The sequence below is a fragment of the Peromyscus maniculatus genome, chromosome 4 (genome assembly GCF_049852395.1).
Source record: "Peromyscus maniculatus bairdii isolate BWxNUB_F1_BW_parent chromosome 4, HU_Pman_BW_mat_3.1, whole genome shotgun sequence".
In the NCBI taxonomy this organism is placed as follows: domain Eukaryota; kingdom Metazoa; phylum Chordata; class Mammalia; order Rodentia; family Cricetidae; genus Peromyscus; species Peromyscus maniculatus.
Window position 1 is genome coordinate 88,051,639 of NC_134855.1, and position 24,375 is coordinate 88,076,013.

The 24,375-nt window shown below is 37.0% G+C and overlaps 1 protein-coding gene across 1 annotated transcript in view; it reads right to left on the reverse strand.

The window, feature by feature from the left end:
- Window positions 1–24,375, reverse strand: part of LOC143272954 (anoctamin-3-like) — a 282,163-nt gene that overhangs the window by 211,834 nt on the left and 45,954 nt on the right. The window contains exons 2-3 of the mRNA XM_076570270.1: window positions 6,018–6,212; window positions 1,081–1,152 (exon numbers count right to left, since the gene is read on the reverse strand). Of these exons, the coding sequence (XP_076426385.1) occupies window positions 1,081–1,152; window positions 6,018–6,212 (267 nt within the window). The remainder of the gene's footprint in view (window positions 1–1,080; window positions 1,153–6,017; window positions 6,213–24,375) is intronic.

Here is a 24,375-nt window from a genome sequence, read left to right on the forward strand (position 1 = left end):
TTGTAATGAGAGTATTTTGATTCTGGAGTAATTGTTAAAGTATTAAGTGGTACTAGTTTAGTAAAAATTTAATGTAAACTTTACTACCTGTGTGGATGTGTTGAATAAAGAAAACCAAGTATTTTCATGTTGTTTTGTTGTCAGAAAATGAGTGACTGAAGATCATGCTACAAAATGAGGTATTGAAGAAAAAAACTTTCTTGTGTTCTGATGAAATGTTCCTTTTGATTTTTTATGTGAAATGAACCAGATAATGTATAATTAGGAAATTAATAAGGTAGCCCTGTTTCTATGCCAGCTTTAAAAATATTATGAAAACATGATTAATTTGTAGTTCTCAGAATGTTGTCACAACACAGTTCAAGGTAGTGCAAATGTTGAAATGTCTTGACAATCTCTAAAGAATTAGAACAAGATAAAAACATTGGGCTAGGCATTTTTTGTCTTGGCTACATTTATGTTTAGCCAGGAAATAATAAAAAGTGTGGATATTCATGTCACCCCCTAGACAAATTAAACCTGATTATGTGTTGCTGGTGTGATCAGAGAATTTTAAAATTCTTAAATTAAAATTAAAAATTAGAAGTCTTCAGTCTCTCCACACTTAATCAAAAAGGCAATGCAAACACATCAACAGTATTTTCATAAAGAAAACTCATGATCAGTATCTGTTAGTTATAGATTAATTTTGAACTTTATAGGACATGTATATTATTCACTAATGGAGAACCAGGATAGATCTTTCAACTTTTACTAGCACAAAAAGCATTCAGTGGCAAAATTTGGTACATTTCATGATATCAGTGTAAATATATTTATTTGTATAGAATGGAAAGAAATTAATAAGAAGTTAAAAGTAAAAATCACTGACATTTGTTATAGTATTATTCACTGCAGTCTCATATTATTTGAGTTTTAAATTGTGTGATAAGTCAATTAATAATTATAAAACTTAGATTTTTATATTCACTGCTCAAATTTTAAAGACCCCAAAATGAACATTTTTATGCAAAATTATTCTAGATTTGAAGAACATAGTTTATTTTTGGTGAGAGGAAAATAACTTGGAAATTAACTCACCCAAGCAAAACTCACTGAAGTCAGCAAAGGAACATTTGAGAGTAGAGTCTTTTTTACTCTCCTCAGAATTAACTGTAAAACAAAGACACTTTGTAATTTGGGGAAATACATGCATAACTATAAAATGCCTATAATACCTGATGTCTAAATGATGCTCAATTTAAAAAAAGAGTTTTAAGTTAATGTATGGAGATTTAAATTTTATTTGAACAACAGTCAAAATTTAACTTTTAACAAAACACCACCTATGTTACATTTTAACATGTTCATTCTCTTGAGCAATTAACACCATTGTAAATGACTGTAAGTTGACTCTAATAGAAAGTGTTGCTCTATTATTGAAAAGAAAATATTAGTATTCCCAAGTTGTCCAGAAGAAGAAAGAACTGCTAGCTTAACAACTTTTCACAAGCTGACCCTGACTTTCAGGAAATGAAGTGAACAGGGAAGAAGTATCAATCTGACAATCCACAATCTTTTATAAAAGGAACTCCTGCTCTTTTGAGGACACTCAATGATACCACTGCAAAGTCCAGATTACCCAATAGACCCGCAAAACAATTTTGGGGGTCAGGTTCCAAAAGGTCTCAGTTTTAAGGGAACTAAGTCTATGTTGATGATACAGGGGGAGGGGGATATAAAAATGAATTTGGAGTTTTCCCACACAAGGTATTTTGTGCCATGGTGGTCACATATGTCAACATCAGGATATCTCTCCTGAGAGCAAAGAGGAGTCTTTCAAAATTATCAGGGAAAGATGTTTTCCAACATCAACCATCATCAATCCAGCTTGTGAGACATTTTGTTTGTGACATATGTCCCTCCACACACAAACAATTAACTTTTCTGTGTGTTAACAACATAGCTTAAAAAAAGAAAAGTAAAACAAAATTCTGCATTTTTATAAAGACTCTTAATGGAATACATTTTCATTGGAAAAACATCAAGAGGAGAATGGGAAAATATAAGCATCTATTGAATGACAGAGTATGGCTCCATTTTATGATCGGGGTTGTCTAAAAGTATATTATGTGTCTTACATGAGTAAATGTGTGAACAAGAGTATGCCAGCTCCAATTTTTCTTCACTATGGCATCTTTTTTGGTATATCCTTTAAAATTCAACTCTGTTCTGCTCCCAATACTGTGGTGATATTGTGTCCCCCAAAATATTGTGCACTCTAATAAACTTATCTGGGGTCAGAGAACAGAACAGCCACTAGATATAGAGGCCAGAAAATGGTGGCACACACGCCTTTAATCCTAGCATTCCAGAAGCAGAGATCCGCCTGGATCTCTGTGAGTTCAAGGCCACACTGGAAACAGCCAGGCCTGGTAACAAGAGCCTTTAATCCCAGGAAGTGATGGCAGAAAGCAAAAAGGCATACAAGGCGTGAGGACCAGAAACTAGAAGCTTTTGGCCTGGTTAAGCTTTTAGGCTTTTGAGCATCAGTTCAGCTGAGACCCATTTGGATGAGGACTCAGAGGCTTCCAGACTGAGGAAACAGGATCAGCCGAGGAATTTGCAAGGTGAGGAAGCTGTGGCTGGTTCTACTTCTCTGATCTTCCAACATTCACCCCAATACCTGGCTCTGAGTTTGCTTTTATTAATAAGACTCTCTAACAATTCGTGCTACACAATACCACCTCATCTCTAGTTATCAATTCTTTACTGTTTTGGTATCACTATGAATGAAAACAGTTGGTATTTCTTACTTTTAAATATATTAATTCCATAACAGCTGGATTTATTGTGAAATTTTCTTACATTTCTCAAATCTTTTATGGCCTTCCCATTTCCCTCTCTTTTCCCTATCTGCCTCTTACTGATCCTTTTATTATTCTCTAATAGTCTGACTTTGACTTTGCTTTCCTGACTGTGTCTTCCTTCCCCAGATTCAAAGCATATTCTATTTGTCTCTTTGAGTCTGGCCTTATCTCACTTAATATGAACATCTCCAATTCTATTCTTTTTTCTGAAGTGACAAGCATTCCATTCTCTGTCTTGATGGATAATGTTCTATTGTGAATAAAGGTCACATTTTGTTTACCCTTCTATGTATTGATGGGCATAAGATGGCTCTGTAAAAGCTATTATAAATGAGGCGTTAATATACATGGGCATGTAGGTATCCTTACTATATTCAGCCTTTGCTTCGTATAGAAGCATAAAAATTAATTTCCAAAATGAATTTACAACTATTTTGCATTATTAATAGTGTATAGAGTTCTTTGTTTACATATATCCTCTCCAAAATTCATTAGTATGTTTTGTCTGTGCCTCTCTTGTTTGACTGATAGCCATTCCAAATGAGATAAGATGGAAGTACATTTTAAAAGATTTTGCTGTTGTTATTTGTCTGTTTGGTTTTCTGTTTTGTTTAGATAGATTCTCACCCTATAGCTGAGATTGGCTTTGAAACAAGATGGAAGTACATTTTAGAAGATTTTGCTGTTGTTATTTGTCTGTTTGGTTTTCTGTTTTGTTTAGATAGATTCTCACCCTATAGCTGAGATTGGCTTTGAAACAATTACATATTGACCATGCTGGCTTCAGACTAATAATCTGCCATTCTCCACATCCACAGTGTTAGGTTTCAGACACAGTTTACCAAGCCTGGAACTTGATGGAGCTTTACACTCAATTTCCCTGATGACTTCACTTGTCAGATATTTTATATGTACTTGTCGTCCATTTACTCCTTCATTTATAAATTGTCTTCTCAGTCCTTTGATCATTCTGATTGTTTGTTCTTTATGTGTTTATTTTTTTCTTGTAGATCTTTATTCTGGAAATTAATCTACCAACAGATGAATAGCTGTCCCTTCCTTGTTTCTTCTGCTATGCAAAAGCATTTCAATTTGATGCAGTCCCATTTGTCAATTCTTATTATTTTTTTAGCCATTGGAGTCATATTAAAAAAGTCTTAGAATATTTTTAAGTGTTCTTATTTTTCCCTCTTAAGTTTCTGGTTTATGCCAAGGCCTTTGATCTATTCTGATTTGCTTTTTGTGAATGATGATACAGAGGTATAGAGTTTCTTCTGCATGTTATTTTTCAAGTGTTTGCTAACGATTCTTTTATCTACAACATCTATGTTGGCAACATTGTCACTGTAAGGTGACTATAGATGCAGAGATTTTTTTAGTCCATGTATTGAATACTGTGCCTGTGCCATGTTGTCTTTAGTACTATGGAACTGTAGTGTGGCTTTGTTTGCCTGCTTCCATGTTTGAGAAAGAGAGTGTCTATGGAGGACAGGCTAGCCTGGACCTCACTATATAGCCCGGTTTGGCCTCAACATCATGAACTTCTGCCTAAACCTGTTGAGTGCTATGATTAAAAGCAATGCATTTACTCAATGCATTTGAGTAACAGGAGGCAAAAATGGATACTTATCTCATTCTGATCCCAGAGCAATGATTTAACTTTTGCCCAATTCAATAAAATGTTATTGGTAGCTTTGCTGAATATAATTTCTATTACATATAGTCATATTCCTTATATTGCTAATTTCTTCAAGAGTTTTCATGATAAAAGGTTTTTGAATTTATCAGAGGTCATTTTTGTTTCTATTGAGAATACTTTGATATTAATGTCCTTCAGTTTCTTTACCTGATATATTACATTTATTGATTTTCTTATGTTGAAATATCCATTCTTGAATCACTAGAAAGAAATCAACTTTCAATCATTTTAGCATGTTTTAAAATAATGTTTTTATTTACTTATTTTTGAGAATTTCATACATGTTGGTATTAATTCCCCTCCTTAACTCCTTCTAGCTCTTCTCCCACCTCCCTACCCAGCCATATCTATGTTCTTTCCCTTTCTTAAAACACACACACACACACACACACACACACACACACACACACACACACAAAGACAAAAGTCCCATTTGTGTTGGCCAACTACTGCTTATGAAGCCCACTTTGGAGTATGGTTGATATACCCAGTGTCAAGCCATGGAAGAAAACTGATTTTCTGTTTCTCAGCAGGTATCAATTGTGAAGAGTTTATTGGCTAGGTGTGAGATTTCAGGCTTTCTTTCCCTCTTCTGTGCTGAGATTTTGTCTGTGTTGAGTGTCTGTGGGCATTGTCCATGCTGCCTATCTTAATTTTTTGCTCTCAGTGTGTGTGTGTGTGTGTGTGTGTGTGTGTGTATGGCGATGGTGTGAGATTCCTAATGGCAGGAAGTACTAGATCTTATTTTTGTATTCTGATGAGTCAGTCAATCTATACCTTTATTTCAGAATTAAAACCATTTATATGTAGCATTATAATTTAAAGGTATGTACTAACTGCTGGTATTTTTTTTGGGGCGGGTGATTTTTCCTAGTTGTTTAAGATGATATGTATAATTTTATTTCTCCTTTATTTATGTTGGAGAATTGATAATTTACTAAATAACTAAATAGTTTTCATGATTGCTATTGAATTATCTGCTTTTCTAGCAATATTTAATCTGTCTGCGGTTTTGTGTTTATGTACATATTTCTTACTTTTGTGTGCAATCCCTTTGAGTGTCTTCAGGTTGTGCTTTTTGAAAGGAAACAGAATTCTTTATTGCTGACACATTACTGAATACAGTCTGTAAATTATTGCCAGGGATGTTCTATCAACAGGGATATAAAATAGGAGGCATATGAGCTGGTGACTCATGAGCTGGCTTTGTCTTCCTCTTAACACACCCAATATAAAGTTCAGATTCCCATGGGATAGGCAACTTGTAAAGCAAGACAGAAATATACATACATCTAGCCAACTAGCCTTTCCTAGGACCCATATACTGTACTGATTTCCTACTTTCGCCAGACTCATTCCTAAAGAGTTAAGTAAATACTAGCCAAATGTAGCAAAGCAGAAAAAAAGCAATAATTAAAATGCCTTATTTTTTGAAAACTTAACAGCAGATAAAATAAACTGTCACTCACCGTGCTCAGGCTTATCAGCAGAAAGAAATGTTACAGAAGTTGGAGCCTGAGATTCACTCTCAGTTGACTGGAAGAGTGAGGCAGATTGGCTCAAGCTTTTTGAATGAGCATAGCTGTGAGCCAGGCAAGGCAAGGATCTCCGAGATGGTTTCAACGAAGCTTCTGTTGTTATCTCACTTTTGCTTACATTCATTCCTATAAATACAAAATGGTGATTATTAGTAATGGAATTCTTGTATCAGAGACCAATAAATAAGTTTTATAATGGTAGCTCCTGGAATATACTCTTAAAAATTAAAAAAAATCTAGATTTGAGAAATGAATTTGTTTTGTTTCTTTTTGTCAAGGGAAGAGTCATATAGATATGGCAATAAATAGCTTCTCATCAAGTTGAGCTTTCACCACTTTTGAGGGGTCTGAAACAAAAGAAACTGGACAAATACTTAAGCAGTTATGATGGCGATTACTAGGACTGTTAATGTGTAAACCTAACTGTTTAGGTTTGCAAGCAGAAGAATAAACCAAACCCAACACATCCAAATTAGTGTTATTGAAAAGACCCCACATTTGTATTCTATTTAAAAGCACAAATGAAATAAACAGTCACCTAGAACTGGCATTAATGTAACACAGAATGGTACAAAAAAATGACCAGTGAGTAAGGGTTAGGAGGGAACATTACAATAGTTGTTTCTGTCATGAACAGAGCCTGTTCTGATGGCAATAAAAATAGCTTTATAGAACTCTTCTTTTTAAAATTTGCGTTTTCCAGATGAATAAGGATATTGAACATTTAAATAAAATTTATTTAAAAATTCTGTATACAATATAGTTGGTCATCCTCCTTCAACTTCTCCCAGATCCTGCCCACCTCCTTACCTACCCAAATGCATTCTCTCTCTCTCTCTCTCTCTCTCTCTCTCTCTCTCTCTCTCTCTCTCTCTCTCTGTTCTTCCCTCTCTCCCTCCCTCCCCCTCCTCCTCTTGTCTTCCTCTTTCTCTCTTACCCCCCATCTCGCCCTTTCTTTCAAAAGAATGAATATGCTAACAAGCAGAGATTTTACATAATTATATATTTGATACTATTATGCAAATAAACTATGAAAAGAAATGGATGTGAGGAAGAATTGTGAATTGACTGAAAGAACTTATATCCACTCTCTTAGCTTTCTAGGACTTTGTAATGACAATGACTGAAACATTTATTCTCAAGTAATACTCTAAGCTACCATTAAGAATACTACATGCTCCCTACAAATGAGGACCAAATATGGTCTAAATACTAAGATCAAGAGATAACATAGAAAAAAATCTTCAAATAATTTTGACTTCTGTGAATCATTATTTTGCATAAGAACCTCCAGCACAGAACACTAAACTTTTAACTATTTCTCTGTGGCTTTTTTTCAGAGCTGTCTATAGAAATAAGAAAAAAATATAAGTAAACAAACAAATGTTCTTTGGGGAAAACTAAGGGAGATACGCAGATGGAAGCTGGGGATAGCTGAGAGTAAGAATACTGGATGAATAAATCTTCTGTGAACATAGTTGAGCAAATGTCCTTGTGGCATGATTGAGCATCTTTTGGGTATATGTCCAAGAGTGTTATATCTGGGTCTTGAGGTAGATTGCTTCTCAATTTTCTGAGAAACCTCCATATTGATTTTCATAGAGGCTGTGCAAATTTTCACACTCACCAGCAATGGGAGGATAGTTTTCTTTACTCCAATCCTCTCCAGCATGAGCTGTCACTTGTGTTTTTTGTCTTAGCCATTCTGACATGTGGAATCTCAAAGTAGTATTGATTTGCACCTCCCTGATGGCTAAGGATGTTGCACATTAATTGTATCTCAGTCATTTTAGATTTTTCTGTTGAGATTCTCTATACATCATTTTAATTGGGTTATTTGGTATTTTGATGTCTAGTTTCTTGAGTTCTTTATAATATTTTGGAAATTAACTTTCTCTCAAATGTAAAGATGGTAAAGATCTTTTCCCATTCTGTGGGCTGCCATTTTTGTCCCATTGACAGTGTCCTTTGCCTTACAAAAGCTTTTCAGTTTCATGAGGTTACATTTATTGTCAGTCTTAGTGTCTGCACTGTTGGTGTTCTATTTAGGAAGTTGTTTCCTATGTCAATGCATTCAAAGCTATTCCCCTTTCTCCTCTATTGGGTTCAGTGTGTTTGGATTTATGTTGAGTTCTTTGATCTACTTGGACTTGAGTTTTGTGCAGAGTGATAAAGATGGATCAATTTGCTTTCTTTTACATGCAGATATCCAGTTATACCAGCACCATTTGTTGAAGATGCTTTCTTCTTTTCATTGTACAATTTTGGCTTCTTTGTTAAAAATCAGATGTTCATAGGTGTGTGGATTTACATCTGTATCTTTGATTCGATTCCAATGATCTACCTGTCTGTTTTTATGCCAATACTAGGTGAATTTTATTATTCTACTGTAGTAGAGCTTGAAATCTGGGATGGTGACACCTCCGGAAGTTCTTTTATTGTACAGGGTTGTTTAGTTGAGTATTGTTCTTTCAAAGTCTGTAAAGAATTGTGTTGGGATTTTAATTAGGATTGCATTAAATCTGTAGATTCTTTTGTTAAGATGGCCATTTTTACTATGTTTATCCTATGGATCCATGAGTATGGGAAACCTTTCTATCTTCTGATATCTTTTCCAATTTCTTTTTTCAAAGACTTGAAATTCTTGTCATACAGGTCTTTCACTTGCTTGGCTAGAGTTGCACCAAGATATTTTATATTATTTGTGGCTATGGTCAAGGGTGTTTTTTCCCTGATTTCTTTCTCAGCCCATTTACCATTTGTATGTAGAAGGGCTTTATTTATTTATTTTACATCCAGGCTGCAGTTTCCCCTCCCTCCTCCCTTTTCTATCGCTCCCTCCCAACTCCCCTCTGTTCCCACCCACCCCCAATCCACTCCTTTCTGTTTCTGTTCATGAAAGGTCAGGTCTCAACTGGATAGCAACAAAACATTTCATATCAAGTTGCAGTAAGACAACGCCCCTGTCCAAGTTTTAAGGCTGGGCAAGTGATCCAGTATGAGGAGGAGGGTCACAAAGGCAGTAAAAGAGTATGAGACAGCCCCTGCTTCCACTGTTAGGAGTGCCACAAGAGGAACAAGCTACGTAACTGTAACATGTATGCAGTGTATCTAGGTCAGTTCCATGCAGGCTCCCAGGTTAAAGACCCTATCTTCATTTTTAATGAGTTTATTATTTAGCACTATCTTTTTTAGCATGGAACATACTGCATGAGGGTAGGATTCATGTTTGTCTAGTTAATAAACATATACAGTTTGGGTGCCTGGCACTATGTCTCCACACATAATATCCGAATGAATATTTAGTCATACAGCAGTGGACAACATAGGGAAAGATCCATGATACTATAAAGACTAAAACCTCACATGAACATGACCCATTCTCTCTGCACTACTCTGAAACCTAAGTAGCTTTTAAACTTTTTAGACTTCTGGAATTCTGCTTTAAGTTTAAAAGCTACTTTAGTTTAAATACTAATTTCACAATTTAAATAAGACACACGCATTACAATTACAAGAATTTTGAACTAGGAAGGATTCCCAGGTTCTGGTCAGTCACCTGGGAACATGTTCGTTTCTGAGGGTCATACTGCGACCAGCGCCATACTGATCTGGGTGGCCTGTGCTGCCACGGGGGTTATGGTGACTTCCTGGGACCCGGGTGCTGCAGAAGGCCATGTCTGGGTCTGTGGTCCTGTGTCAGCTGGTGTCTGTGATGATGTCCATGGCCTGCGTAAGTACAGTGGGTGATAGGAACCACATGTGTGGAAATCTGAGGGTTGAGCTGAGCTAGCCCTGCCCTTTTTGCCCTGGGATAATAGGCCCAGCTATTTGCTGGATACTATGGCAGATGAGCTGGCCCCACCTCTCAGGGGAGAGCTTAACAACCCCCCACCACACCCGGGAACCTCACCCCTCACCATTGGTGTGCAACTCACCAGGACAGCACACTAGAGCTGAACCTATTGTCAGGGACACCAGTGAGCCTTCTCTGAGGTTGGTAAGGGCAGTAGAGTTGACCCTGCTCCCCTGTCTGTCATGTGGTGGCATGGGTGAGGCAAAGATGCTTTCCCCACCCTGCCCCATGCTACCTGCAATAGGTAAGAGAGCTGGCCCACCAGGGTCATGAGAGTGAGAGGGCTATTCCTGCCCCTTAACAGCTGCTGCACACAGGAGAGCGGTTCCTGGACAACACGCTAGAGCTGACCCTGTGGGCATGAGAGCAGGAAAGCTGACTCCTTACCCCCATCTATCCCCTGCAGCAGTAGGAAGAGAGAGTCCTGCATCTCACCTGGGCAAAACATTAGAAATGGCCCTGGTGGTGTGAGTGTGAGTTTGACGGATCTTGGGCAAGCTACTAGCCAAAGCAGTGCTGGAGAACTCGCCTGGAATGCAATGTGGAGGGAAAGCTGGAGCGTTGACCAATCCAGCTACCACCTAGGCCCAGAACCAGAACTATGAGTTAACGCACCCCAACATCCACCAAATCCATAAACTGTCAGAGAATGTGAAGGGGATGAACCTACAGATCCAAAACTGCAGGATCTCCACAACTCAGGACAACAACAGGATATCCAAGAGGAGCCCTAGAGAAAGCCCATTATCGATAGTGTATCAGAAACAAAAGACCATCCCATCCCATGCTATCCCATCCCATACCATGTTATCCCATCCCATCCCATGCTATCTTATTCCCTCCTTTTTTTCTTCCCTCCCCATCCTGAGCAACACAGATTCAATAGTTACCAATAGTTGTGTTAGTAGCCAGCTCTTTAAAATGGTAATGAATATTAACACTATGCCACCAAGTTTTAAATTTAAAACTGAAACTAAGTGGTAAGCTTACAAATTCAAGACTCCAAAACTCATAGTAAAAGATTTATTTAAAGCAAGCTATCTCAAAGCAAAACTGACAGTTTATTAGTGGTTCTTATCATGTATATTTTCCTAAGTGAATTTTTATCATTCTACCAAGCATTAGGTGCATTTTATGGTCCTACATCCAAGTATTTCAAGTTTTCAGAATATAGACCCCTTTTCATTTTTTGCTATCATAGCCCAGTTCAATTTCTTTTTGCCTCCCATTCTGAATCTTCCTTTTACTTAGAGTTCCTAGAAACAAAGCTACTTTTATGTAGTAAAGTTAAATTAGTATTTATTTTCTGTGTAATGAAAAAATAAGGTTTTTATGTAAAATGTATATGTTTATTATTTCAAAGCTTCTATAGGTCATAAGACATTTTCAGTGGCTGCCTCTATGTTAATTAAGACAATAAAATAGTTGAAAGAGGATCCCCAAAAGAAATGCTTAAGGGACAGTCTCCTATGTTAAAAGAAAGTGGTAGTTCATGACTTAAGTGAATAAGAGGTGAAAATCTGAAAATTAGTGAATGTCTTAGAGTTTCTATTGTTGCAATGAAACACCATGATCAAAAAGCAAGTTAGGGAGGAAAGGATTTATTTGGGCTTATACTTCAGCATTGCTGTTCATTACTGAATGAAGTCAGGACAGAAACTCAAACAGGACAGAATCCTGGAGGCAGGAGCTGATGCAGAGGCCATGGAAGGGAGCTGCTGACTGGCTTGCTTCCTATGGCTTGGTTGGCCCACCTTCTTATAGAACCCAGGACCACCAGCCCAGGTATGACACCAGCACAGAAAATATTCTGATTGAGGACAATAAATGGGAGTAAATGTTCATGCTGAACTGCCTGGTTAAGCTTTTAATATAATAGGGCTGACATAAGAGTAAAGAATGCATACTACATGCTGTTTTTCATATACCATGTAAGTCTTTCTTGTTTGGAATTTAAGGGAACACCAATTAGAGACAGTCTGGTTATTACTGGCATCACAAGTGATATTGAGTATATCATAAGTGTAAGTATACTCTTCAAATTATCTCCCTATCGTCCCTGAAACCATGGACATTTTCTGCTATTAATGTATCATAGGCTAGCCTCATGCAGAAAGTTACAGGTGAATGGCTATAGTAACCATTGAAGGAACTTCAGCATTCAGAGTTTCTGATGAAAGATTATCATCTAACCATGTTTGTCTAAAATGTATGACCATTGATCTGCTCCTGGGTTGTAACCCAAGATAATTTGTGAATCTTCACCAGAATGGACAAGATATCTTTAAGATTTTGCTGCCAAACTGACTCCTGTATGAGGTTAGCTAAAAACAGATCATTTTTGAATAATCATTCAGTGTAAATTTCTCAGTCGCAGTATCTGTTTATCACATTTAATATTTGATTTTTGCTATCAGCACTGTGGCTAAGATATGAAAATCAGTTGTAACTCTTTTAACCCAGGTCATGCTAATACACTCTTCAAATATCTTGTAAACTTCAATATAAAAACTGTATTTGTGTCTACCACACCTCATTCGATATGTTTTTATTTTTGTCTATGCTGGCCCAGGGGTTTCTGTATTTTTATGGAAATGGATACTAATGAGAACACATCTTGGGTTCAGATTAGGACACAAGAGTAAAATCTAGTAGTGCTTCTGACAAGCTGCAAAGTTGCAGAATCTGTGCTATTGCCAGGAGGAATGTGGCAGCACAGGCTGTTTCATTCCAAAGACTTCAAGAAAAGCATTTGTGTTCTGCTTGAGTTACTTGAACCCAATAAGAGAACCCATGCTACACTTCGCTGTAGAAGTGGGGACTTCTCCAGAGACCCATGTCTCACAGGTATAATGTCACATAAATGGTAGAAATCTGAGCCAATCATGTTCATATACGCACACTATTGGTAAAAGCAATAATTCAGCTAGAAGCAATTTTGTTGATGCATAGAATATGAACCCAAACACATTGTGGCTAGTGTAAGCAGTGCTTGTATCGGGGCACAACCTGTTCTATATTTTAGCCTCTCTTGAACATTTGTAGTCACACAACTTCCCACTTCTTGCCACCTGCTGCTCTTGTTCTTGTGTGTGGGCTTTGCCACGCTGTGCCAAAGGCTGGAAATTTATACATCTGCTTTGGAATACAGCTTGATATTTCAAAAGTGGAAAAAACTAATTTCAAGTGTTCATGCATGGGGAAACTTATTCTACTAATGCTAAAAGAAAATGTCTCAATTATTTTTCAACCAGTCTAAAATGGTAAAATCTCAGTTGCTGCTACTGCATGTTATTTTAAAAATTAAATCAGCTTTTAAGAGAGAATATGTAACAAAGACAAATAGTATTCATTGTCGTTGTTCAATAATTATGTTGTAGAAATGATGGTTAATGTATTGCCAAAGTTCCTTTCAATCAGCCATTGTAAGTGACAGCTTAAAAGAAGAGGGAGAAGGGTCACATGCCCCTTCTCCCTGCTCCTGCTTGCAAGGTGGATTTGTTCCCCATCAGATCAGAGGATGACTTCAGCTGTCTACTCTGTTCTGTATTCATGAGTATATTTCCTCAATTTACCTTAATAAATTTCTATAATACTCCTAAATAAACTCCCATGGATTTATCACTTTCTTTATAGAAAGTCATTTTTTAGTTTTAATATTACTTGATCCTTCATCTTTCAAATCATATTTTAAACATTATACTTTGTGCTTGTCAGATAAATTATGAAGTTTTTCAGTTCTGAGTTATTTTAACCTAAAACTGAATCTTTTTGCTAAGTATTTTCTGGTCTCATTAAAATCCATGTGCATTCCATGGGATAATTTTCTTGGTTCTTTGTTTTCTTTTATTTAGTTTTGATTTACAAAAATGAAATTCACTTTTTGGTATACAGGTGAGTTTTGACATTGTTGTGTAAACTTTCCTGGGGAGATGTGAATAAATGTCTACTCACCCTAGATAGGGCACAAAGGTTAGAACAAACTAATGATCCCATCCAGTGTAGCTTTATGAAATGATGAAATGATTTAGTGCATAATTATAGGAGCATGGCGAGCGAATTACATACAGGAGGACAGATGACCTCAAAGTTGTCACATCACTGCAAAGTTATATTTCAGAGTGGATGCCAACTTTTTTATAGTTACATAAATAGAGGTCCCTCTTCAGTTAACTCTTCATAATCCATCACCTTCTGAGACCACATAAAGTTGTGGCAGAATTATGTGAGGAAAGCCAGGAGGAAGTGACTAGAATTCAGGTGAGGGTCTAAGGGTCCTCATTATATCACCCTATGATGGAAAGTTATTTTGTTTAATCATAGGGTTATTTTGCATGTAATCACAGATATTCTGATTAAGATGGTGATGGCTTTTGAGCTAGAAATATGTCTCAGCTAAGTGCTCAAAGTGCTTGACATGTAACCATGAGGAACTGAATTCAGATTCCATCACCCACATAAAAGCCAGGAGCTCCAGTGTGTATTGTAGCTCTAGTACAAGGGGAGGATACATTTGGAGAAAGGTGGATCCTAGAGACTTGCTGGTCAGCCAGTAAAGCCTAAACTACAAGTTCAGTGATAGATCCTATCTTAAAATAAAGCAAAACAACAACAACAACAAAAGATTGTAGGAAGTTGTAAAGACTTGCAACATCAACCTCTCAATAGGCACATACATGTACAGGTGAATGCACATGCATACTGAGGTATACACCATATCACATGTATACACACACATAAAATACATTATTATATAATTTTTATCTCTAGCTTTCAATTTTGAGACTGCCATGTAATAGTAATCACACCATATCTTTCAGTGTTACATTCTTTCCATAGTAAAATATATTTGAGGATGTACTTCTGTGAGTATGAAAAAGCCGTTGCTTTCATACTTCTATTTCTGTATATTAACTGTATAAAATAATAGATTCTGGCAATTTCATAAAGTATATAGTATATGTTGATATTATTTACCAATTTATTATCTTCTCTTATTCCTATCTCTCTTCCATTCCTCTTTTCAAATGGTACCAATTCCATTTTCATGTCTATTTTCATGTCATTTAAAGAAATTACTAGATTCCACATATTGGAGAAAACAGTGTAGCATTGTGTTAGGGTTTCCTTCATATTCTGGCCAGCATTTACTGTTGTTTGGTTTCCTGATGTTGCTGTGTTGGCAGGCATAATATGGAATCTTCCTGTAATTTTGATTTGTATTGCTCTGAAGCCATATATTAGTCATCTGTATTTTTGTATGTTTGTTTTGTTATTTTTGTGCTAAGTAGTCAAATGTAGGGTCTTGCTAAGTAGTCCACCTAATGATCCCTTTGCCTCAGTCTTTCAAGCATTAAGATTACAAGCATGCACAACCACATTCACTTGAGCTTCCTTTAAGAAAACTGTCTTGGGGCTGGAGAGATGGCTCAGAGGTTAAGAGCACTGACTGTTCTTCCAGAGGTCCTGAGTTCAATTCCCAGCAACCACATGGTGACTCACAACCATCTGTAATGAGATCTGGCACCCTCTTCTGGTGTGCAGGCAGAATACTGTATACATAATAAATAAATCTTAAAAAAAAAGAAAAAAGAAAACTGTCTTTTCAGTTCATTTGCTCATTTATCTATTTGTTGGGTTGTGTGTGTGTGTGTGTGTGTGTGTGTGTGTGTGTGTGTGTGTGTGTGTGTGTGTTTAGATCTTCAGTTTGTTGATCTGTTGTCAGGTGAATAGAAAATTCGGAAAGAGACTAACACAAATGCAGACATCTGAATCTCAACAAATACAAAAGAGTAACCAAAGAGAGAAAGAACAATCTTTAATATCCTCGCTAGAACCAGAGAGTCATGTGCTTCAGACATGATTGCTGTCTTTACAGTGCATATAAATTAGCAAAGACTCCCATTTTGTAGACATCTCTTCATTCTGGTAATTGTTTCTTTTGTTTTACTCTAGCTTTTTAATTTAATGTAATTTGACTTGCCAATTCTTGGTATGTTTCCTGAGCTACTGGAGTCCTATTCAGCAGTCATTGTCCATGTCTACATTGTGAAGTGTTTTTCCTTACACAGTTTTAGATCTTACATTAAGGTCTTTGTCTGATTTTGAATTGATTTTTGCAATCTATTACTTTTTATATTTTGTAGTCACTCTACTGTGTAGATAAATTATGATTTGTTCATCTACTTTTCAACTGAATGATATTGGGATTGCGTTCAGCTTTTTCTGATTGTGAATTATGCTACCAAATTGTTGTTGTAAATTCAGCTATGTTTATTTATTTTTGATTCTGTTATCTAAATTTTTGATGTAATATCAAGAATGTCATTGTCAAGGTCAATGTGAAGGATATTTTCCTGAAAGCTATTTTTTTTCTGGTAGCTTTATAGTTTCCAGTATTTTTCTTTCAGAGGCCATACATTTGTTGATAAATAATACATACATCAACTTGATCTCAATTATATTTCATTTATAGAAAATTTACAGGGCCTGGAATGTTTGCTCAATGGTAAAGGACACTTGCTGTTCTTCAGAGGATGAGGACTCAATCCAGTGAACTCTCAAATTTGGTTATTAACATCAGAAACAGGTTTTTAATTGTCACTTTACTACATTACTTACTCTTGATAAGTATGATTAGTTTTATTTCTCACTTATATGATTGAATTCTTTTAGTTTCATTCATTTTCTCACTGGATTTTCTATGATTTCTTATAAAATATTGGGCAGGAATAGTAAAAGTAGATATCTTTGAGCTGTTTCTGATCTTAAATATTGTGTTAGTTCAGTTTAAGTCTGTTAGTGTGGTCAATTTTATTGATTGCTCTTTGGCTATAAAATAGGTCTTCCATTTCTGCATGATAGTCGATGCTGTTGTGTATCTATTTCCTCAGACTGAAACATTCCCTCCTGGACAGTGGAGGGGCTTATGAGACTTGGGAAGAAAATGAAATTCACAGTACTTAGGAAGTACTGACAGCTTAATAGGGCTTTGGAAGCAAATAAACTTACAAGATTTGCACAGCCCATGCTCAAGGTTATGAAAGCAGTAAATAATTGACAGGAAGGGGGCTTTATCCAGCCAGCGCAGTTTCGTATGAGTTGTTGGTACAAGGACCTACAGAGATGCAGATTTCATTAGTCATCCCCAATGCTGGTGATCCAGCTACTTTCAAGTCAAAATACCATTGTAAGCAACTCTCCATCTATGAGGTAAGCAGACATAAGGAATAACATAGCAATCTGGAACTCCACTTGGTTTGGACTATATACATACCTCTGAACAACATGCCTGGCACCTGTTAGCAACCTGTGACCTCCACCTGCTGGAAGCTGTAGGTATTACTATTTTAAACACTAGTTTAAATCCTTGGCAGCCCCTTGATAATGTACCATTTGTGGTGATATTTTATTTGTGCTGAAATGTGATATTTTATTTGTGTGTTAATAAATAAAGTTTGCCTAGAGATCAGAGGTCATAGTCAGCCATAAACAGAAGTCAGGCAGTGGTAACACATGCCCTTAATCCGATCACATGGGAGGCAGAGTCTCTGTGTGTTCAAGGACACAGCCAAGCATGGTGACACACGCCTTTAATCCCAGTACCAACCATAGAGACCTGGAGGTCTGTATAGACAAGCAGGGACGAGGAAGTAAAGTGGCTGGGCTTAAAGCCAATGAGAAGGCGGAACAGGAAGGCAATAAAGGCGCAGGTTAGACAGGAAGAGGTTCTCTTGGGAAGCTGCGGCGACGTGGTGAGCTAAGGTTAGTTGGTGGCTATTGCTCTGATCGCTACAGCTTGGACCCCTGTATTTGGCTCTGTGTTTCTTATTTAATAAGACTGTTTATAAATTCATCTACAACCATTTCTATTCCAATACATACAGTAACATAGTCTGGGGACTCTGGATAATGGGCTAGTCTAGTCTAGAATGGTTTTAGATGCATGCACAATAAGGCAAAACTGTGTCCTCATATGAACAGTTAGAGAGAATTTCCTGTTTACCATGTTATGCCTATATATAATTGGGCATGCATATAATTAAAAGCATATTCATCATGGGAAGGACATGCACAGTAAGCAAGTGCCAACCTAATCCAAACCCATAAATCAAAATAGAAAACCACCCATACCACACTCTTGGCAATCAAGTGCCTCCTTCTCTTGAGTCCTATAGATGGAAACCCCCATCAACAACTGGGAACTGTGAATACCTTAACTCATGAGGTATGCTGCAAATTTTCACAATATTTCCCCTCTTAATCTGTATTGTTGCATTGGTTGGAATAAAGCACCCTTAGTACTTTGCAATCTTCATGTGTTTATTTCAATTCTTTGAATAAAACACAGAATCTGTATACAGACAGCATAGACCCTGGCCACCTGAAACACATATCCTTCTGGAATTAACCAAATAAACTGGGTAGACGAGTAAAATCATTTCTTTGGTCTGGTGTCAAGTTTCCATCTGTGGTAAACAGGTGTTTGTCCATGTTTTCCTATGAAATGTCACAGAGCAGATAGATACATTTAACTCCCACAAAAATCCTCAATGGAAATTTTAACCACACTGAATTAATAGTGAGAAAACTTAAGGACATTCATAATAAGAAGTACAAAACATAAATTAAATCCAATGGAAGCCCCAGCTATATTACTTTGACTCTCATCCTGCACGGAGTTATGGTATCCATGGCCTGAAGGTAACTACAAAACCTTTCCTTTCCTATACTGTACTGCCAGGGTGCAGAGGCCTTAGGGAAAATCTCAGAAAAAGACATTCTTATTCCAGACTTCTTGAGAATGACTCCAGTGGTATGCTAATCCAAGAGATGAAAATATCCCAGCAAGTGTAGTCTTTCCTGATCATTCTTCTATTCTGTATTTGTCTATTTGTCTTTCATCTACTAGAACCAGTGAAATGTAAATGACTAAGTTTAAAAAAATTATATTACAAAAATTATTTAGAACTTATATGTGTGTGTGTGTGTGTGTGTGTGTGTGTGTGTGTGTGTATGTTATGAAAGTGGATTTACTATGTAGTCTTATACAAAAGGGATTCAGTAAAATAACAATGGTCATGTGAACATTGGAGAAGCCGAGAACCTGGTAGCCGCTCATTTTAAAAGGCTGACGCCTCAGCAGTCTCAATCTGGGGCTAAGATCCCAGAAAATTCTTGGAGAGTCTGCAGTATTTGTTGGTCTTGCTTCAGTAATTTACTCTTGCTTGTCTTCAGTGCATGCTGGAAGGGTAGAACCTGGTGTCTTCCGTCGGCAAAAACATCAACAGGGATAGGCACGGCCACCAGCAAGAGGCAAAGGCACTCCTTTCTCTCTGGGCCTCTCTACACATAGACCACCCATTGAAAGGTGCATCTCAGTCAGGTGAGGATCGTTCTCCCTCATTTAGTCTTTTCTGGAAATATCTGTTAGCATGGATATTGAATGTCCAGTTCAAAGGTGAGGGAAAGAGAACATATGCCTGACTTTTTCCTGGTTTTCACTGAACCTTGGTAGGGTCTCATGTAAACTATCTCAAAACAATGCTTTGCATTTTCCATCATTTTCTTTTAAAGAGTGATGGAAATTGCTCTTTTTTTCTTTTACATGAAAAAAAGATGAAGTGTAATGAGATACAAAGTGAAAGAGATTCAATAGGCATTATATTACAAGCTGTTTCAGCTTTTAGCAGAAGCTGGAACCATAATTCCTAAGTTAGACATGCAATTTCACTGAAGTTACTCTCTTCCTCTTAAATTGCAGATGGGTTAGAGTCCCTGTCAACACTTGTAGTAAAAGAGTGCAATAATAAACAGATGCCTTTGGACTCAATGCAAGACAGAGTGTAACACTGAAACTCTGGATGCAGCATCCTCATTCAGGCTTGAGGAGATCTTTCTGAATGTGTGGGGTGCTTGATTAGGTATAGATAATACTCTCATCTCAAGCCACCACAACAAAATTGAACTTTCTAATATTTCTTTTCCTGATTGCCACCTAAAAATTTGTTTCAGGGAAAGTGTAAGACAATTGAGGAACTTCTAAAAAGAATCCAGATAGATATTATAATAAAGCAGCTTTGAGCTAGAACACACACACACACACACACACACACACACACACACACACACACCCATACACCACCACCACACCGCACCACACCTCACCATACCACACCATACCACAACATACCACACCCATCTCCTCTGAACTGAGTTTTGGCTTGGCTATGGTTATATAGCTTCATTTTCATGGTCATATGTGTTAGAGGTAAATGTAGTCAGTTAAAAGATAAAAGATTCAGTCCTTTAAATCTTAAGCAGTTTTGCTTGAACCTAAACAAATGAATTGGTCAGAGAACATTGAACACAGATTTACATGTTAAATAAATAACAATAATATCCCCAATTGATATTACTCAATGATTGAAAACATCCACCTACTACATGAGTCCAATTGTAAGATTGGAGAATTCTCTGGTTAAATTTTATTACTCTGTAACTAAAAAAAGTTTGAAAATCTTTATTTTAAAATCACATAGTCTAGTTATTTCATTTCTACTTCATTTAGCCTTTGTTCAACTTCCTTAAGTCTGCCACTGTGAAGGTGCCAATAAATAGAAGGAAGCTATAGACTCAGTTGGTATGTGTATATTTATAAACTTGGGAAAGAGCCATTGTGCCTAAATTATCTCTAAAACACAGTCTTCCTATCAAAGGCTTTTAAAAAAAATTTAGTGTGGGTATGTACAGGTGAGTACTATTGCCTACAGGAGCCAGGGGTTTTTGGATACCCCTGTAAGTGGGGTTACAGGTGGTTGTGAGCAGTCTATTAATGTTGCCATGAATAGAGCCTGGATCTTCTACAAGAGCAATATGTTCTCTTAGCCACTAATCCATCCATCCTCTAAAGCCAATTTTTATATCTTGTTTTCAATAGAAATATTAATAAAACCCAGAGATCAAAAATGACAAATAGATAAATGTCTTCTACAGCATTAGTGTGTTAGGATTAAATTAGTCACCCATCTCAAGTAAGGCATTAGTTTCTTATTATTTAACAAATTTAAATTAGCTCTGTAGCACATAAAGACAGGCTGGATTTCAAAATAAAATTCTCTAGGCAGGTTGGTCCTCTAAATGAAATTCAAAGCACAGAATATTCTAAAGAGATGCACCTAAATTAAGTTCAAAGAAGGGTTTTCTCCAAAAATACAAGCTTTCTTAGCTTGAAATATTCTTATTTTAGGAACAAACACATCATGCAGACAATATAATTATTATCTCTGGTTAAAACAGAATAGAGAAATCTCTGAAGCATCTCTGGAGAACATACTTGGGATGATAGCTAAAAGCTGATTAACACTGGAATGGAAATCATAGGTACACTATCACCTCAACTCACAGTCCCACAGCAGCTATGAACATTTTTCATTTTCAAAGTACTTTGTAGCCTGATGATAATGTGAGATATGTCATTTTACAACATATATCTCGATATGTAAGTTCATAGTGCATGTGGTATACTGGCATAATATATATATATACATATATACATATACATATATATGTATATATGTATATGTATATATTATTTATGCCATATATTATATATATTATACATAAATATAGAATAGCCATATATTCTAACTGAAATTGGTCCCTTGGTATTAGAAAAGACTAAATCCTACTCTCGGGATTTAAAAAAAAAATGTCCCTTAACATGCAACACTATCCATGAAGCCTTTTCTGAAAAGCAACTTTGTATTTTCCTCTTTATAAATTTTCAGTAAGCAGAAATAATGTTTACATTATGTGAACTATTAGTTTCTAAAATGGCCCATTTTTGAACTTGTTACTAAATGGAGCTTTTCAGTTGAATGGCCGCAGTTATTCCCACTGCTCTTGCTATTAATGTATGCCAAGTTGTCAGATGTTTTTGAGTAGCAGCAACATTTGGGGACTAATTCATCAGTCCTACCCTTTGTAATGTACTTTATCATTCATTTTTAAGCCATCTTTACTTAGATGCAGAAATACAAATCTAATAAAAACATAACTATCCTGTAAACAGATCAAGACTATTAAAGAAAACTGTAACCATGAACGTGCAGAGAGAAAGTAGTGATATGGTGCCCAGTCCCACCTGATACATGTACAATACAACTCTTGCACCTAAGCCTCGGGAAAAATGGAGGAAGAAAGAGCTGAAAGATTATAAGAGCCAGAGGAACAGCAAGTTTTTTTTTGTGAGAATGTGTCTTCTACTACCATCAGAAAAGCTACAACCATAAAATCGTATCAACATGGTAAGATCTATGGGGAGTAAGAGAGTGGAGGGAGAGAGTCCCAGAAGAGATGGCTGGAATTGGGGAGCATTTAGTGGAGGATGTGGAAATCTAGTGCAGTGGATACTCCCTGTAATCTACAAGGGTGACCCTAGAGAGGACTCCTAGTAATGGGGGATATGGAGCATGAACTAGCCATCTTATGTAACCAGACAAGGCTTTCAGGGGTGAGACTGGGACACCAACTCAGTCACAAAACTTTTGACCTACCATTCATTGTTCTGTCTGCAACATGTGCTGGGCAAATGATGGCACAGTGATTGTAGGAATGACCAATCAATGACTGGTCTAACTTGGGGCCCATGCCAGGAGAAGGAGCCCATGCTCAGCAATGCCTGGATGGCCAGAAATCAGAGGCTGGATAGCCCAGAGACCCAGGACAGAACTAAATACGACTGACATTTAAAAAAATAAGTCTCTGAAATGATTCTTAATGATACTCTGTTGTCTTCAGGTAAGTGCCTAGCCCAATTGTCATCAGAGAGGCTTCATCCAGCATCCAGTATTTGATGGGAGTAAATACAGAGACCCACAGCCAAACATTAGGGAGAGCTCAGAGAACCTTTCTGAAGGGGAAGGGAGAAAGATCTTAGGAGCCAGAGGTGTTGAGGACACTAGGAGAATAAGGCACAGAAAATCAATCAAGCTGGGCTCATAAGAGCTCACAGAGACTGAAGTGGCAATCATGGATCCTGCATGTGTCTTTGCTGGGTCTTCTGCATGTATGTTGTGGTTGTGTAGCTTGGTGTTCTTCACTGTTGGGATTCCTAACAGTAAGCGTGTGGGACAGGGACATCTCTGACTCTTTTGCCTGCTCTTGGGACACTTTTCCTCCTACAAAGTTCCCTCATCTAGTCTTGCTATGAACTTTTATGCCTACTCTTATTATAACTTGTTGTGCAGTGTTTGGTTGGTATCCCTGGGATGTCTGCTCTTTTCTGAAGGGAAACAGAGGAGTGGATCTGGGAAAGGGGAAAGAGAAGGGGACAAGTGGGAGGAGTAGAGAAGGTGAAACTATGGTCAGAATGTATTATATGAGAGAAGAATAAAAAAAATCTAAACAATAGGTAATGATATAAACAAGCCCTAAAAACTGGTTACACCGATAGACATGCTAAAATGGAAAGAAAGGTCTCAATCTTAGACAAGAACTACAGGCAACAAGAAATACTGAGAGCTGCAGAAATAGTCTTCCTCGGGGAAGGTCAACTGGGTATCCAATACTAAGTGGCCAACCCTGATATCATGTACTTCTAACATCATACAGACTGAGGAAGTGTGTGTGTGTGTGTGTGTGTGAGAGAGAGAGAGAGAGAGAGAGAGAGAGAGAGAGAGAGAGAGAGAGAGAGAGAGAGAGAGAGAGAGGAGAGGGAGAGGGAGAGAGAGAACAATTACAAGGAAAAAGGCATGGATTTGAGAGAGAACAAGGGGAGGGTACATATGAGGTGTTGGAAAGAGGAAAGGGAAGCAAGAAATGGTATAATTAATTACATTTAATTTCAAAAATAATTTCTTAAAGATTTGGTAAACTTCAGGTAAATCAAATTCAATGCAGATAGAAATGATTGTTGATGATTTGAAAAGTTATAGTATTGGAAACCTTACCTTTCAATATTATGCCAAAGCTGTGGGCAATGAGCTGGAGAAACAGCAAATCTAGCAAAAAAGAATTGGCACAATGGACAGAAAGATTGTATAGAGGGACATGCCATTATAAAAATTCAGGAAATTTTGCCTATCCCAACCTATATGGGGAACTGGTAAGAAGCAAATGACCACTAATGTACTCAATTCAGGTGAAACACTAATATTGAGAAAGTCTAAAATCTAGGTCATTGAAAAATTGAGTTACTAGCTCCTAATGTATCAAGAATGTATTTTAAAAACTCCTTGTGCTGTGGATGTAGCTCCATTTGTGGGTGTTTCCCTAGCATACAGAAAGCCCTGAGTTCAATTGCACTGAATGTTCCAGGTATGTCTTTTGAGATTGTAAAGCACACCTATCATGTCATGTAAGAATGCAAGGATGTGAGAAGGGGATTCTCTCAGGAAGCAGAAAAAGCATAATGGAAGAAAAGAAATGAAG